Genomic DNA, 16,562 nt, shown 5'->3' on the forward strand with positions numbered 1-16,562 from the left:
GCAGAGCTGCATTTCCAGCAGGTTCTGCCGCCCGCCCCAGGGGAGACGTTGGGAGCTTAGCAGAAACTTAGCATCTCCTGAGTCATCAGAGAGAAGCTGCCTTGTTGTACTGAGTCCTGAGGAGGGGGCGCTGGGTGGCTTCCCTGGACAAGCTGGTTGCTGAGCTGCACAGGCCCTTGCATTTTCTGGGCTGTTCCCGTGTTTCATTCCTCCCCTTCCCGGACAGTATTTGAAAATGACGTATTTTACTAAAGGACTCGTGGATTGCGGGGTCCCACGACATCACCTCATAGATGCAGTCGATGGTTTGTTCCAGATTCAGGCTTGTTTCCGGGAAGAAACCCTGACAGAAATTCAGAAGAACGGGAGCTGCATTCAATTACAATGTGGATACATGAAATGAAATGCTCGTCTCAGCACCTTCTAGAAGAATGAGCTGGGACCCATGTTCCGAGTCCTGCTGGAACCAGAGACCCAGGTAAGGGCACAAACTGTCCCCCACGTCATACATGCTTTTTTAAAAATTTCATGGTTATTTTTCCAACCTAGTGAAGTGATTGAAAACTACAGAAAACCTGGTAGGTACCTGTCATTAACCTTATGTTACCTTTTCATTTAAATGCCAGTGAGTACAGATACAGTGTAATGTTAGTTTCAGGTATACAAAATAGAGCAATACTTCCACACGTCACCCGGTGCTCATCCCAGGTGCACTTCTTAATCCCCATCAGCTGTTTCACCCATTCCCCCACCTCGCTGTGGAACTCCTCAGTTTGTTTCCTGGTTAAGAGTCTGTTTGTTTGTCACTGTCTCCTTCCCCTCCCCCCTTTGCTTTGTTTTATTGCCATGTGTTAGTGAAATCATCGGGTATTTGTCTTTCTCTGACAGGCTTATTTCACCCAGCATAACATTCTCTCGCTCCATCCACCTCATGGCAAATGACAAGATTTCATGTTTTTACGGCTAAATAATATTACATTCCATATACTACATCTCAATTTATTCATCAGTTGATGGATGCTTGGGCAGTTTCCGTAATTTGGCTGTTGTAGAAAATGCTTCTGTAAACATCAGGGTGCATGTATCCCTTTGAAGAATTATTTTTTTATTCTTTGTGTAAATACCTCTTAGTGAAATTGCTGGATCGTAAGGTAGTTCTATTTCCAGTTGTTGTTGTTTTTTGACAAATCTCCATGATGTTTTCCAGAGTGGCTGCACCAGTTTGCATTCCTACCCACAGTGCAAGAGGGTTCCTCTTTCCCCACATCCTTGGCAACACCTGCTGTTTCATCCTTCATTGATTTTAGTCATTCTGACAGATGTGATGTGTTATCTCATTGTACTTTTGAATTGTATTTCCCTGAAGATCAGTATTGTTGAGCATCTGTTCATGTGTCTCTTGGCCATGTGTATGTCTTCCTTGGGAAATGTCTATTCGTGTCTTCTACCCATTTTTAATCTGATTTCTCATTTTTTGGGTGCTGTATAACTTTGTATATTTTGGATACTAACCCTTTATCAGATGTTGTTTGCAAGTATCATTTTGTAGGTGTTTTAGTTTTGTTGATTATTTCCTTGGTGATGGAAGCTTTTTATTTTTACGAAGTCCCATTATTTTTGTTTGTGTTTCCCTTACCTCAGGAGATATATCTACAAAGACGTTTGTACAGGCAATGTCAAATAACATACTACCCTTGTTATCCTCTGGGATTTTTATGGTTTCAGGTTTCACACAGAGGTCTTTATCCATGTTGGATTTATTTTTGTGTATGTTGTAAGAAAGTGGTCCGTTGTTGTTTTGTTTTGTTTTGCAGGTTGCTGTCCAGTTTTTCCAAAACCATATGTTGAGGAGATTTTTTTTAAGTTTATGTATTTATTTTTGAGAGAGAGAGAGAGCATGCAAAAGAGGGGCAGAGAGAAGTGGAGAGAGAGAATCCCATGCATGCTCTGCACTGCCCTGAGATCATGACCTGAGCTGAATCCACAATCACATGCTTTGGTGACTGAGACACCCATGTGTCCCAAGACTATCTTTTTTTTTTTTCCATTGGATAGTCTTTCCTGCTTTGTTGAGAATTAATTGACCATATAGGTGTGAGTTCATTTCTGGGTTTCCATTCTATTCATCTATGCCTCTGTGTTTTGTTGTTGTTGTTGTTGTTGTTGTTGTTTTGCTAGTACCATACTGTTCTGATCAGTACAGCTTTGTAACATAACCTAACGTCTGGAATTGTGATGTCTCCAGCTTTGCTTTTCTTCTTCAACTTTGTTTTGGCTGTTTGGGGACTTTTGTCATTCCATACAAATTTTGAGATTATTTGTTCCAGTTCTGTGACAAATGTTTTTGTTAGTGTGATAGGGATTTCATTACATGTGTAGATTGTTTTGAGGAGTGTAGACATTTTAACAGTATTTTGTTCTTCCCATCCATGAACATGAAATGTATTTCCATTTCTTTGTGTCCTCTTCCATTTTTTTTCATCAGTGTTTCATAGCCTTGAGAGTACAGGTCTTTCACCTCTTTGGTTAGATATATTCCTGGTATCTTGTGGTATTTGTGAACCTGTCAATGGGATTGATCCCTTACTTTCTCTCTCTGTTAATTCATGATTCGTGTATAGAAATGCAATACATTTATGTACATTGATTTCTGTATATTGTGACTTGTTGAATTCATATATCAATTCTAGCAATTTTTAAGGGAGTCTTTCATGTTTTTTATAGAGCACATCATGTCAGTTCCAAATAGCGAAAGTGCTACTTCTTCCTTGCTGATTTGGAGGCCTCTTATTTCTTTTTGTTGTCTGATTGCTGTGGCTAGGATTTCCCATACTATGTGAATAACAGTGGTGACAGGGCTCATCCCTGTCTTGTCCCTGATCTTGGAGGAAAAACTTTCAATATTTCCCCATTGAGGATGAGATTAGCTGTGGGTTTTTCCTAGATGACTTTTATTATGTGCAGGTAGGTTGAGTCTCAATGTACTTTGCTGAGGGTTTTTATCATGAATGGATGTGACATTTTGTCAAATGGTTTTCCTGCATCTGTTGAAAGCATCATATTGTTCTTATCCTTTCTTCTATTACTGTGGTGCATCATGTTGATTGATCTGTGAATGTGGAACCACCCTTGCAGCCTAGGGATACATCCCACTTGATTATGGTAAATGATTCTATTAATGTATTGTTGACTTTAATTTGAAGGTACTTTAATGAGAATTTAGGCATACATAGTCATCAGGCTATTGGTCTGCAGTTTTATTTTAAAAATTTTTAACATTTTTTTAAATGTTTCTTAGAGTACATAAAAGTGGGGGAGGGGCAGAGAGACAGGGAGAGAGAGAATCCTGGCCATGCCCCACACTGTCATGGCAGGGTCCAACATGGGACTCGAATCCATGCACTGCAAGATAATGTCCTAATCCGAAATTAAGAGTTGGACAGTAAACCGACCGAGCCACACAGGCGCCGCTGCAGTTTTCGGTTTTAGTGGAGGCTTTATCTGGTTTTGGTATCAGGGTAATGATGGCCTCATAAGATGAATTTGTAAGTTTTCCTTCTTTTTTATTTTTTATAATAATTCAAGGAGAATACATATTACCTCTTCCTTAAGTGTATGGTAGAACTCATCAATGAAACCATCTGGCCCTGAACTCTTGTGTTGGGGAGAGATTTTTTTTAATTACTGATTTGATTTCTTTCTGTTTTCAGATTTTAGGTATCTTCCTGTTTCAGTTTTGGTAGTTTGTGTGTTTCTAGGAATTTGTCCATTTTTCTCAGTGTCCAATTTGTTGCATATAGTTTTTCAATCTTCTAATTGTATTTTAGTGGTGTTGACTGTTATTTCTCCTTTCTTATTTGTGATTTTATTTATTTGAGTCCTTTCTCTCTTCTTTGTGAAAAGTCTGCCTACGAGGTTTTCATGTTGATTACTGCTTTCAAAGAACCAGCCCCTGGTTTCATTGATTTGGTCTAGTGTCTTTTTGGTTTCTATATTCCTTATTTCTGCCTTAATCTCTATTATTTCTTTCCTTCTGCTGTTCTTTTTCTCATTCCTTTAGTTGTAAGTTAGGATTGTTTGAGATGTTTTTTTGCTCTTTAAGGTAGGCTTGTATTGCTATATACTTCCATCATAGACTGCTTTTGCCGCATTCCAAAGGTTTTTACCAGTGTATTTTCATTTTCATTTGTTTCAGTGTATTTTCTCATTGATTTCCTATTTGACCCATTCATTTAGTAGCATGTTATTTAACCTCCCTTTATTTGTGGCCTTCCCCTCCCCCCCCCTTTTTGTGGTTGACTTCAAGTTTCCTAGCTTTGTGGTCAGAAAAGATGCTTGGTCTGATCTCTGTCATTGGGTACCTCTTGAGGCCTGATTTGTGACCTACAATGTGATCAATTCTGGAGAATGCCCCATGTGCGCTTGAAAAGAATGTGTACTCTGCTGTTTTAGTATGGAGTGTTCTGAATATATCTGTTAAACCCATCTGGTCCAGTGTGTCATTCAAATCCATTGTTTCCTTGTTGATTTTCTGTTTATAGGTTCTGTCCATTGATGTGAGTGATGTGTTAAAGTCTTCTACTATCGTTATATTATTATAAATGAGTTCCTTTATGGTTGTTGCTAAATGTTTTATATACTTGGTGATCGCATATTGGATGCATCAAAATTTACAATCATTGGATATTCTTGTTTGGCTGTCCACTCTAGTATGAGATAGTGTCCATCTTCATCTCTTGTTATAGCTTGTTTGTTTTTTTTTTTAATTTAAGTCTCAGTTGACATACAGTGCATTCTCGGATTCAGGAGTAGATTTCAGTGATTCATCCCTTACATACAACACCTAGTGCTCATCACAACAAGTGCTCTCCTTAATACTCGTCCTCCATCTAGCGCAGCGCTGACCCTTGTCCCTCCATCAACCTTCAGTTTTTTTTCTCTAACATTAAGAGACTCATGTGGTTTGTCACCACTCTTCTCTTTTCCTTCCCCCTTCCCATGTTTTCATGTGCTTTGTTTCTTAAATTCCACATGAGTGAAATCATATATTTGTCTTTCTCTGATTGACATATTTCACTTAGCATAATACATTCTAGCTCCATCCACATCATTACAAATGGCAAGATTTCATTCTTCTTGAAGCTGAGTTATATTTCATTGTATATAAGTATGTATGTATATATGAACATACACATATGTATATATGCATATACATACGTATACACACACACACACACTCACACACACACACCACAACTTCTTTATACCTTCATCAGTTGATGGATACTTGGGCTTTCTCTATAGTTTGGCTACTGTTGATAATGCTGCTATAAATACTGGGTGCATGCAATGTCACTATTAGGTATTTACCCAAAGGGTACCAAAATAGAGTCTCGGTTTTAAAGTTTATTTTGCCTAATATAAGTATTGCTACTGGCTTTCTTTTGACATTATTGGCATGATAAATGTTTCTTCATTCCCTCACTTTAAATCTGCAGGTGACTTAAATCCAAATAAGGCTTTGTAGGCAGCATCTAGATAGGCCTTGTTTTTGTCTGTTTGTTTGCTTTGTCCATTCTGACACCCTATCCAATGTCTTTTCATTGGAGCATTTAGTCCATTTATATTCAGAGTGATTATTGATAGGTATATATTTAGTCCCATTCTACTAGTTGTTTTGTCATTGTTTCTTGATGTTTTCTCTGATCCTCTCTTGTCTGTAACACTTATAGTCTTTCATTTCCACTCAAAGAGCCTGATTTAAATGTTCTTTTCTTTTGACTGGTAGTACATTTCTTTACTTATTTTTAATATTTCTTCTTTTTTAAATTTAAGCCCAAGTTAGTTACCTTATAGTGGAATACAGTTTCAGCAGTAGAATTTAGTGATCCATCAAGTACAAAATATACCCAGTACTCATCCCAAGTGCCGCCCCTAATGCCCATCACCCATTTACACCATACCCCTCTTCAGTAACCCTCCTGGAACCCAGAGTTTCTTCTCTGTATTTAAGAGTCTCTTATTGTTTGACTCCCTCTCTGTTTGTATCTTATTTTTGCTTTCCTTTCACTGTGTTCATCAGTTTTATTAAATTCCACAGATGAGACAAATCATAGGATGTGTGTCTTTCTCCGACATATTTTGCTTAGCATAATTAAGTCCGGTTCCATCCATGTTGTTGCAAATAGCAAGATTTCATTCTTTTTGATTGCCGAGTAATAGTCCATTGTATGAATATACCACATCTTCTTTATCCATTCATCTGTCAATGGTCATTTGGGCTCTTTGCATAATTTAGCTATTGTTGATAATGCTGCTATAAACATTGGAGTGCACGTGCCACTTAGAGTCGGCATTAGTGTATCCTTTGGATAAATAGCTAGTAGTGCAATTGCTGGGTCCTAGTGTTGTTCTATTTTAGTTTTTGTGACGAATCTCCATACTATTTTCCAGAATAGCTACACCAGTTTGCATTCCCACCAGCATTGCAAAAGGGTTCCCTTTCCCTGCATCTGTTGTTTCCTGAGATGTTAATTTTAGCCATTCTGATAGGTGTTAGGGGATATCTCATTGTGGTTTCGATTTGTATTTCAGTGATGACGAGTGAGATTGAGCATCTTTTCATGTGTGACCAATCTGGATGTCATGTTTCTTAAAGTGTCTCTTCATGTCTTCTGCCCATTTCTTAACTGGATTATTTGGTTTTTGAGTGTTGAGTGTGATAAGTTCTTTATAGATTTTGGATACTAACCCTTTATCTGACATGCCACCTGCAAATATCTTCCCCCATTTCATTCAGTTGCCTTTTAGTTTTGCTGATTGTGTCCTCTGCTGTGCAGAAGCTTTTTATGTTGAGGACTCAATAGTTCATTTTGGTTTTTATTGCCCTTGCTTCTGGAGACATGACAAGCGAGAAGTTGCTATAGCCAGGATCAAGGAGGTAGATTGCCTGTTGTCTCCTCTAGTATTTTGATGGTTCCTGACTTATATTTAGATGTTTCATCCATTTCGAGGTGTGTGTGTGTGTGCGTGTGCATGTGTGTGTGTGTGGTTTAAGAAGAGTGTCAGGGGTAGGGTTAGCGTTAAGGTTAGGTCCCAGGAGACTCCAGGAGCTGAACCCACAGTAGTGCAGTGGTCTCCATGAAGGGTTGAGTTGATAACACAATGGAGGGTTCCGGTCGGGATTAGTTTTGGCTTCCAAGGCCACACAACTCTATGGGCCCTGGTCGGGCAGGCCTCATGAGTCCTCTCGGGCAACTGCAGCTGGGCATGAGAAATGACATGGTTAGGTTCCAGGTTCGATGCCGAGTGACCCTGCACCGTTTCTGGACCCCAGGCATGTGGTGTTGTCAGACATAGGAATTGGGTCCACATGAGGAGAGAGCCTTAGCCAGGGTTAGGGTCCTGACCAGGGACGTGGCCAGTGCCAAAGGGACTCCAGTCTTGTAATCTCCCTCAAGTGCTGAAGTGAGGGTCCATGCGATGGTGCGGGTCAGGTGTAGGGTTATGGTTCAAGATCGGGTTAGGTTTCGGTTGAGGGTTCTGGTCAAGTTTAGCGTTACGGTTAGGGTTAGGTCCCAGGAGGCTCCAGGGGCTGAACCCACAGCAGTGCAGTGGCCTCCCTGAAGGTTTCATTTGAGGACACAAGGGAGGGTGCTGGTCAGAAATAGTCTTTGGCTTCCAAGGCCACACAACTCTATGGGCCCCTGGTTGATTAGGCCTCACGAATCCTCTCAGGCAGCTGCAGCTAGGCCTGGAAAAAGACATGGTGAGGTACTAGATTCCATGCTGAATGACCCTGCACCGCTTCTGGACCCTAGGCGTGTGGTGTTGTCAGACTTGGGGACTGGGTCCCCATGGGGAGAGAGCCTTACTAGTGTTAGGGTTCGTTCCAGGGACATTGCCAGTGCTGAAGCGTCTCCAGTCTCCTGATCTCCATCTCTGGCTGAGGTGAGGGCCCATGAGACAGTGCGGGTCAGGTGTAGGGTTAGAGTTCGAGATTGGGTTAGGTTTCGGTTGAGGGTTCTGGTCAGGGGTAGATTTAGGGTTAAGGTTAGGTACAAGGAAGCTCTAGGCGCTGAACCCACAGCAGTAAAGTGGTCTCCCCGAAAGGCTGTATTGAGGGCACTAGGCAAGGTCCTGGTTAGGATTAGACTTTGGCTTCCAAGGCCACACAACTCTATGGGCCCCTGGTCGGTTAGGCCTCATAAATACTCTCTGGCAGTTGCAACCGGGCCTGGGAAACGACATGGTGAGGTTTGATGTTCCATGCCGAGTGACCCTGCACTGCTTCTGGAACCCAGGCATGCGGTGTTGTCAGACTTGGGGATTTTGTCCACATGGGGAGGCAGCCTTAGCTAGGGCTAGTGTTCAGTCCAGGGACGATGCCAAGGCCGAAATGACTCCAGTCTCGTGATCTCCCTCGAGAGCTGAAGTGAGGGCCCATGCGACGGTGAGGGTTAGGTGTAGGGTTAGGGTTCGAGATCGGGTTAGGTTAGGGTTAGGGTTAGTCCCAGGAAGCTCCAGGCGCTGAACCCACAGCAGTGCAGTCATCTCCCGAAGGGCTGAGTTGCAGGCACAAGGGAGGGTGCCGGTCAGGATTAGTCTTTGGCTTCCAAGGCCACACAACTCTATGGGCCCCTGGTTTGTAGGCCTCACTAATACTCTCGGTCAGCTGCAGCTGGGCCTGGGAAATGACATGGTAAGATTCCAGGTTCCATGCCGAGTGAACCTGCACCACTTGTGGACTGCAGGAGCCTGGTGTTGTCAGACTTGGGGATTGGGTCCCAATGGAGACAGAGCCTTAGCTAGGGTTAGGTATCGTGACAGGACGAGGCCGATGCAGAAGCGACTCCAGTCTTGTAATCTCCCTCGAATGCTGAAGTGAGGGTCCATGCGACGTTGCAGGTCAGTTGTAGGGTTAGATTTCGAGATCGTGTTAGGTTTCAGCTCAGGGTTCTGGTCAAGGTTAGGGTTAGGGTTAGTGTTAGGTCCCAGTAGGCTCCAGCCGCTGAACCCAGAGCAGTGCAGTGGTCTCCTCGAAGGTCTCAGTTGAGGGCACAAGGAAGCTTGTTGATAGGGATTAGTCTTTGGCTTCTAAGGCCATAAAACTCTATGGGCCCCTGGTCGAGTAGACCTCAAGAATCCTCTCAGGCAACTGCAGCTGGGCCTGGGAAAAGACATGGTGAAGTTCCAGGTTCCATGCCGATTGACCCTGTACCACTTGTGTACCACAGGCGCGTGTGTTGACAAACTTTGGGATTGGTTCCCCATGGGGAGACAGCCTTAGCTGTCTTAAGGTTCAGTTCAGGGATGTTGCCAGGGCCGAAGCAACTCTAGTCTCGTGATCTCCCTCGAGGGCTGAAGTGAGGTCCTTGGCGACGGTGCGGGTTAGAGTATGTTTAGGGATCGAGATTAGGTTAGGTTTCATTTGAAGGTTCTGGTCAAGGGTAGGGTTAGTGTTAAGGTTAGGTCCCAGGTGGCTCCAGGAGCTGAACCCACAGTAGTGCAGTGGTCTCCATGAAGGGTTGTGTTGAGGACACAAGGGAGGGTTCCGGTCAGGGTTAGTCTTTGGCTTCCAAGGCCACACAACTCTATGGGCCCCTGGTCAGGTGGGCCTCATGAAACCTCTCAGGCAGTTGCAGCTGGGCCTGCGAAAAGACATGGAGAGGTTCCAGGTTCCATGCTGAGTGACCCTGCACCACTCCTGGACTGTAGGCACGTGGTGTTGTCAGACTTGGGGATTGGGTCCCCATAGGGAGAGAGCCTTTGTGAAGGTTAGGGTTCCGTCCAGGGACATGGCCAGAGCTGAAGCAACTCTAGTCTTGTGATCTACCTTGATGTCTGAAATGAGGGCCCATGCGATGGTGTGGGTCAGGTGGTGGGTTAAGGTTGGAGATCGGGTTAGGTTTCAGTTGAGGATTCTGGTCAAGGGTAGGGTTAGGGTTAGGTCCCAGGAGGCTCCAGGCTCTGAACCCACAGCAGTGCAGTGGTCTCCCCGAAGGGCTCAGTTGAGGGCATAAGGGTGGGTGCCGGTCAGGATTAGTCTTTGGCTTCCAAGGCCACACGACTCAATGGGCCCCTGGTCGGGGAGGTCTCTCGTATCCTCTCAGGCAGCAGCAGCCTGGCCTGTGAAATGCCATGGTAAGGTTCTAGCTTCCATGCTGAGTGACCCTGCACCGCTTCTAGATTCCAGGCACGAGGTGTTGTCAGATTTGTGGATTGGACCCCCATGGGCAGAGAGCCTTAGGGTTAGAGTTCAGTCCAGGGACATCGCCAGGTCCGAAGCCACTCCAGTCTCGTGATCTCCCTTGAGCATTGAAGTGAGGGCCCATGCGATGGTGCGGGTCAGGTGTAGGGTAAGGGTTCAACACCGGGTTAGGTTCGGTTGAGGGTTCTGTTCAGGGGTAGGGTTAGGGTTAGGCTCGAGGAGGCTCCAGGCGCTGAACCCACAGCAGTGCAGTGGTCTCCCCGAAGGCCTAAGTTGAAGGCACAAGGGAGGGTGCTGGTCAGGATTAGTCTTTGGCTTCCATAGCCACACAACTCTATGGGCCCCTGTTCGGGGAGGCCTCAGAATCCTCTCAGGCAGCTGCAGCTGGACCTGGGAAACGACATGGTGAGCTTCCAGGGTCCATGCTGACAGACCCTGCACCGCTTCTGGACCCCAGGTGTTGTCAGACTGGGGATTGGGTCCCCATGGTGAGAGAGCCTTAGCTAGGGTTAAAGTCCAGGGATGTCACCAGGGCCGATCGACTCCAGTCTTGTGATCTCCCTCAAAAGCTGAAGTGAGGGCCCATGCACCAGTTCAGGTCAGGTGTAGGGTTAGGGTTCGTTATCGTTTTAGGTTTCGGTTGAGGGTTCTGATTATGGGTATGTTTAGGTTTAGGGTTAGGACCAGGAGTCTCTAGGCACTGAACCCACAGAAAAGCAGTGGTCTCCCTGAAGGGCTGAGTTGAGGGCATAAGGGAAGGTGCCAGTCAGGATTAGTCTTGGCTTCCAGGGCCACACAACTCTATGGGCTCCTGGTAGGGTAGGCCTCACGAATCCTCTCGGGAAGCTGCAGCCAGGCCTGTGAAACGACATGGTGAGGTTCCAGCTTCCATGCTGAGTGACCCTGCACTGCTTCTGTATCCCAGGTGTGTGGTGTTGTCAGACTTGGGGATTAAGTCCCCAGGGGGAGAGAGCCTTATCGAGGGTTAGGGTTCTGCCAAGGGACATTGCCTGGGCCGAAGTGACTCCAGTCTCGTAATCTCACTCGGGGGCTGAAGTGAGCGCCCATGGGACAGTGCCGGTCAGGTGTAGACTTAGAGTTTGTGATCTTGGTAGGTTTTCGTTGAGGGTTCTGGTTAGGTGTAGGGTTAGGGTTAGGTCCCAGGAGGCTCCAGGTGCTGACCACAGCAGTGCAGTTGTCTCCCCGAAGGGACAAGTTGAGGGCACAAGGGAGCCTCCCATTCAGGAGTAGTCTGTGTTCCCAAGCCTGACAACTGTATGGTCCACTGGTCGGGTAGGCCTCAGGAATGCTCTCGGGCAGCTGTAGCCCTGCCTTCGAAAGGACATTGAGATGTTCCAGGTTCTATACCGAGTGATCCTGCACCTCTTCTAACCCCTGGCGCGTGGTGTTCTCACACTTTGGTATTGGGTCCCCATGGGTAGAGAGCCTTAGCTACGGTCAGGGTTTTGTCCAGGGACTTCGCCAGGGATGAAGAGACTCCAGTCTGTGATCTCCCTTGAGGGCTGAAGTGAGGGCCCATGCAACGGTGCGGGTCAAGTGTAGGGTTAGGGTTGGAGATATGGTAAGGTTTCAGGAGTGGGTTCTGGTTAGGATTAGGGTTAGGGTTAGTGTTAGGTCACAGGAAGCTCCAGGCGCTGAATGCACTGCAGTGCATTTCTGTCCCTGAAGGGCTGAGTTGGCGGCACAAGGCAGAGTGCCATTCATGATTAATGTTTTTGTTCCAAGGCCAGAAGTATATGGGCCTCTCATTGGGTAGACCTCAGGAATCCTCTCGGGGTGCTGCAGCTGGGCCTTTGAAATGACATGGTGATGTTCCAGGTTCTATGCCGAGTGATCCTTCACTGCTCTTGGACCCCAGGTGAATGGTGTTGTCAGACTTTGCTATTGGTTCCCCATAGGGAGAGAGCCTTAACTAGGGTTAGGGTTCGGTCCAGGGACATCGCCTGGGCTGAAGTGAATCCATTCTCATGATCTCCCTTGAGGGTTGAATTGAGGGCCCATGTGACATTTGGGGCACATGCGGGTCAAATGTAGGGTTAGGGTTCGAGTTACGGTTAGGGTTCTTTTAGTGTTCCGGTTAGGGTTAGGATTCGGGTTAGGTCCCAGGAGGATCCTGGCTCTGAAACCCCAGGAGTGCAGTTGTCTGTTCAAAGGGCTGAGTTGAGGGCACTAGGGAGGGTGCCAGTCAGGAATAGAGTTTGGGTTCCAAGGCCAGACAAGTGTATGGGCCACTGGTTGCGTAGGCCTCAGGAAATCCCGAGGGTAGCTGCAGCCCTGCCTTCAAAAGACATGGTGATGTTATAGGTTCTACGCCAAGGGATCCTCACCTCTTCTGGATCCAGGTGTGTGGTTTTGTAAGACATTGCTACTGGGTTCCCATGGGGAGAGAGACTTATCTAGGGTTAGGGTTCGTTCCATGGACATAGCCAGGGCCAAAGCATTTCCCGTCCCATAATCTGCCTTGAGGGCTGAAGTGAGGGCCCATGCGACGGTGCGGGTCAACTGTAGGGTTAGGATTTAAGATAGAGTTAGGTTTTGCTTAAGGGTTCTGGTTAGGGTTATGGTTAGTGTTAGGGTTAGTTCCCAGGAGGCTCCAGGCGCTGAACCGACAAGAGTGCAGTTGTCACCCCGAGGTGCCGAGTTGAGGGCACAAGGGAGGGTGCCTGTCAGGATTATTCTTTGGGTTCCAAGGCCAGACAAGTGTATGGGCCACTGATCGGGTAGGCTTCAGGAATCATCTCAGGCTCTGCACCCGGGCCTTCAAAAGGACATGTTGATGTTCCAGGTTCTATGCTGAGTGTTCATGCACCATTTCTGGACTCCAGGCGCGTGGTGTTTTCAGACTATGGTATCGGGTCCCCATGGTGAGAGAGCCTTTAGCTAGGGTTAGTGTTCGGTCCAGAGACATCGCCAGGGCCCAAGCAACTCCAGTCTCGTGATCTCCCTTGAGGGCTGAAGTGAGGGCCCATGCGACGGTGCGGGTCAAGTATAAGGTTAGCATTCGAAATACGGTTAGGGTTTCGTACAGGATTCGCGTTAGGATTAGGGTTAGTGTTAGCATTAGGTCCCTGGAGGCTCCAGGCATTTAAACCACAGCAGTGCTGTTGTCACCCTGAAGGGCTGAGTTGAGGGCACAAGGGAGGGTGCAGATCAGGATTAGTCTTTGTGTTCCAAGGCCAGACAACTGTATGGGCCACTGGTGTGGTAAGCCTCAGGAATCCTCTGAGGCAGCTACAGGCGGGCATTCGAAAGGACATGGTGATGTTCCAGGTTCAATGCTGACTGATCCTGCACCGCTTCTGGACTCCAGGTGTGTGGTGCTCTCAGAGTTTGCAATTGAGTCCCCTTGGGGAGAGAGGCTTTGCTTGGGTTAGATTTCAGTCCAGGGATGTCACCAGAGCTGAAGCGACTCTAAGATAAATAATGGAGTATTTTTAGCACTGTAACAAGTTTAGAATTGTTGCAAAATTCTAGTGACCATGATAGCTTTTGTTAAATGTACCAGAAATAGTGTTGTTCTATCACTGGTGATGAGAATGGTATTGAAGTAGGTTTTGCAATAGTGGTGTGAGGTAATGGACACAATCACCTTTACATCTGTCCCTGTGATTCAGGGACTTCTAGGGGAATGCAAAATGTGGGATCGCCAGGGTTCCTTTCCTTATGCTACTGAGGACATTGGCTTCAGAACTTAGACAAGTGAGATAGTACCAAAAGTACATATGTCTGGGGAGGAATTAAAGCAGAATTTTTCCAATGAGCCACTTGTTTCAGAATGGATATAGAGGCTGTGAGTTTTCAGCTTCTTACTTTCGAGGGGAAATCCGTTTTAAGTATAATTTTTCTCTAAATGAAATAGTTACTTTTTTCTGAATTAAATCTAGAAAATGCATTGCAAAATAACAGATCCAATATTCATCTAACCACGATATAAAAAAAGAAGCATTGTTCATCTCAGCTTCACTGCAGCATTATGAGTAGTTGTTTTTTCAATAATGTTTCTATCATTACTAATGTCTGCTATATTATTGCTAAGTAAAACTTGTACAGAAAATATTTGTCTCATTCTACTTTTGCTGAAAATATTATATTCTAACTAACATAGAGTGACTGATTGCATAATAATGGAGTCAGTACTTTTATAATGAGATTTTTAGTGGATACACAATAGTGACTCTCACTTCTGACCATGCAGTTTTGGAAACCACTGATAGTCTGTTGAGAGTTTAACTAAACTACTTCATAATGCTGCTGACTTGGCATCCATTTGGGATAGCAAACTTGCCTGCAGGGCCCTTGAACTGATATTTACCCCTCCCTCAAGTGCATATCCTTCTTAATAGCCCAAAGAGCCACCAGTAAACATAAGTTCCTGATATGATATGATTCCCTCAACTGCCCTTGTGATAATTAATGGGCTCCCCTGTCTCCCAGGGCTTTCCTTTAATGCGCCATTAGATAAAACCACCAGGAAGAATACCGAAATCCTGTTCTTTTTGGTTTAAATTGACCAATTGACCAGGACCCCAAAGTACTCTACCTTCAGGCTCTAATACAAGTATGTGCCCAGCTCTCTCCACTCTCTCTTTCACACTCTGCCTTGACTTCCCCGTGTGGCACCTTGAGTGAGCCTTGTGCCTCCTCCAGAACCAGTGATTAATAAACCTCTCCATTTTGCTTCCTGTATGGTCTTTTGTTGAACCCTGGATCAACAACTTACACACCATCTTTACTTAATTAATGATAATTTAACAAAGTCACAGCACAGTAGGAAGCAGAATGGTTTTAATGGATGGGAACTGAAATGAATGTTGGAAAGAGGACTTCTCTATTGAAAGTCATATTCATTTGAAATTTTATTTTAAGCCACACCAAAATGGTAGCACTATACCTATGTGCAGAGTAGAAATAGGGGTCCAGTGAAGTGAAATTAAGGTTCAAATGACAATATAAAAAAATCACATAAATTAACAGTCACATGAAGATTACAGTAAAACAGCAAAATCAAAATTACATTTTGTGTTTAATTTTTACTTATGTTTATTTACTGTGTCTCATATATACTTATACAAGTGTGGAAATGTATATATATATACACACACACACACATATATATATGTATATATACACACACACACACACATACATACATATACATGTATCTGTTTATGTCTATAGTGGATGATGGAATACAGTCCATTCAGTAGAAACACGTAATTTATACACTACAGAATTGGAAAAGTAAAAGCCCATATTTAATCCTTTTGCACCCTGAATTTTTTTCATTTCATAATTTTAAAAAATTCAAAAAATTAATAGATGAATCTATTATAATTATTATCTGTCTAAATCACTTCCATTAATCCTGACAATAGCATGCATCTGATGAGACATTTTGTCTAGGTCTCTGTCTTTTGTGTGTTAGGAAAGCCTGTTACGTTTCCTGCTTCTGAGAATAATGGCTTGGTAAAAAGAAGTCACTTAATGTTCATGGCTTTGAGCTTCAAGAAGTGTCTCTGGTGTATGCTGCATGCACTCTACTGCTGTGTTTTGTCTACTCGATCCCTCAGGTCAGTCCTCTGCAGAGTTTCTCTTTGCCTGCTATGGAGAGTGTTTGGACATTGGACAGAGTGTGGCTAGTTTTACCTAGGTGTGCTCTGGTCTGGTTGTCAAGGGAGACCTGATGCTATTTCCACTAGAGCTGAAGCTCTGCAGAACTCTATGCTCAGTAGATGTGGTATTTGTGGGGTTTGTGCTCATGTTCTTGGGGGAGAGGTCCCACCATGCTGGTTCTCAGGCATACTTGCCCAAGAAAAGCAGAACCATCAGAGAGCGGGTTGACAGGACTTGTGTAAGCAGTGAATGGCACAGCACACAAAATGGAGGCTGGAGCCACCTACACCAAGCCCCATACCCTGTGCTCTGCAGGTGCTTCTGAACTAGGACAACTGTGAATGAGAGTCAGAGCAGCAGCCGGACCTGTTTGCCAGAAGACCAACACAAACTCTCTACATGCACCATGTCTACTCACCATAGAGTGAAGCAGAGCTTCACCTCTAGAGGAAATAAGATCTAGACTCTTTTAACAAGCAGACTAAAACATACCTAGTTAAAACTTTCCAGACGTGGAAAAGGTCCAAATGCTCCCCACCTTAGGCAAGGAGGAACTCTGCAGAAGACTGACCTTAGGGAAACACAGCTAAAACACAACATCAGAGGGGCACCTGGGTGGCTCAGTCAGTTGAGCACCTGACTTTGGGTCAGGTCATGATCTCACAACTTGTGAGTTCAAGCCCCATGTTGGGTTCTGTGCTGGCAGGTCAGAGCCTGG

At 44.9% G+C, this 16,562-nt stretch overlaps 2 protein-coding genes across 2 annotated transcripts in view; both read left to right on the forward strand.

Moving 5' to 3' along the window:
• Nucleotides 1-333: 333 nt before the first annotated feature.
• Nucleotides 334-16,562, forward strand: part of LOC106970341 (olfactory receptor 6C1-like) — a 164,173-nt gene continuing 147,944 nt past the window's right edge. Inside the window, exon 1 of the mRNA XM_053226345.1 lies at nucleotides 334-478. Coding sequence (XP_053082320.1) covers nucleotides 446-478 — 33 coding nt within the window. The 5' untranslated portion in view covers nucleotides 334-445. The remainder of the gene's footprint in view (nucleotides 479-16,562) is intronic.
• LOC106970340 (olfactory receptor 6C3-like) overlaps nucleotides 448-16,562 on the forward strand; it is a 165,644-nt gene continuing 149,529 nt past the window's right edge. The window contains exon 1 of the mRNA XM_053226348.1: nucleotides 448-478. The gene's annotated coding sequence lies outside the window, so the exon portion shown is untranslated. The remainder of the gene's footprint in view (nucleotides 479-16,562) is intronic.

Source organism: Acinonyx jubatus, chromosome B4 (assembly GCF_027475565.1).
Source record: "Acinonyx jubatus isolate Ajub_Pintada_27869175 chromosome B4, VMU_Ajub_asm_v1.0, whole genome shotgun sequence".
Taxonomy (NCBI): Eukaryota; Metazoa; Chordata; class Mammalia; order Carnivora; family Felidae; genus Acinonyx; species Acinonyx jubatus.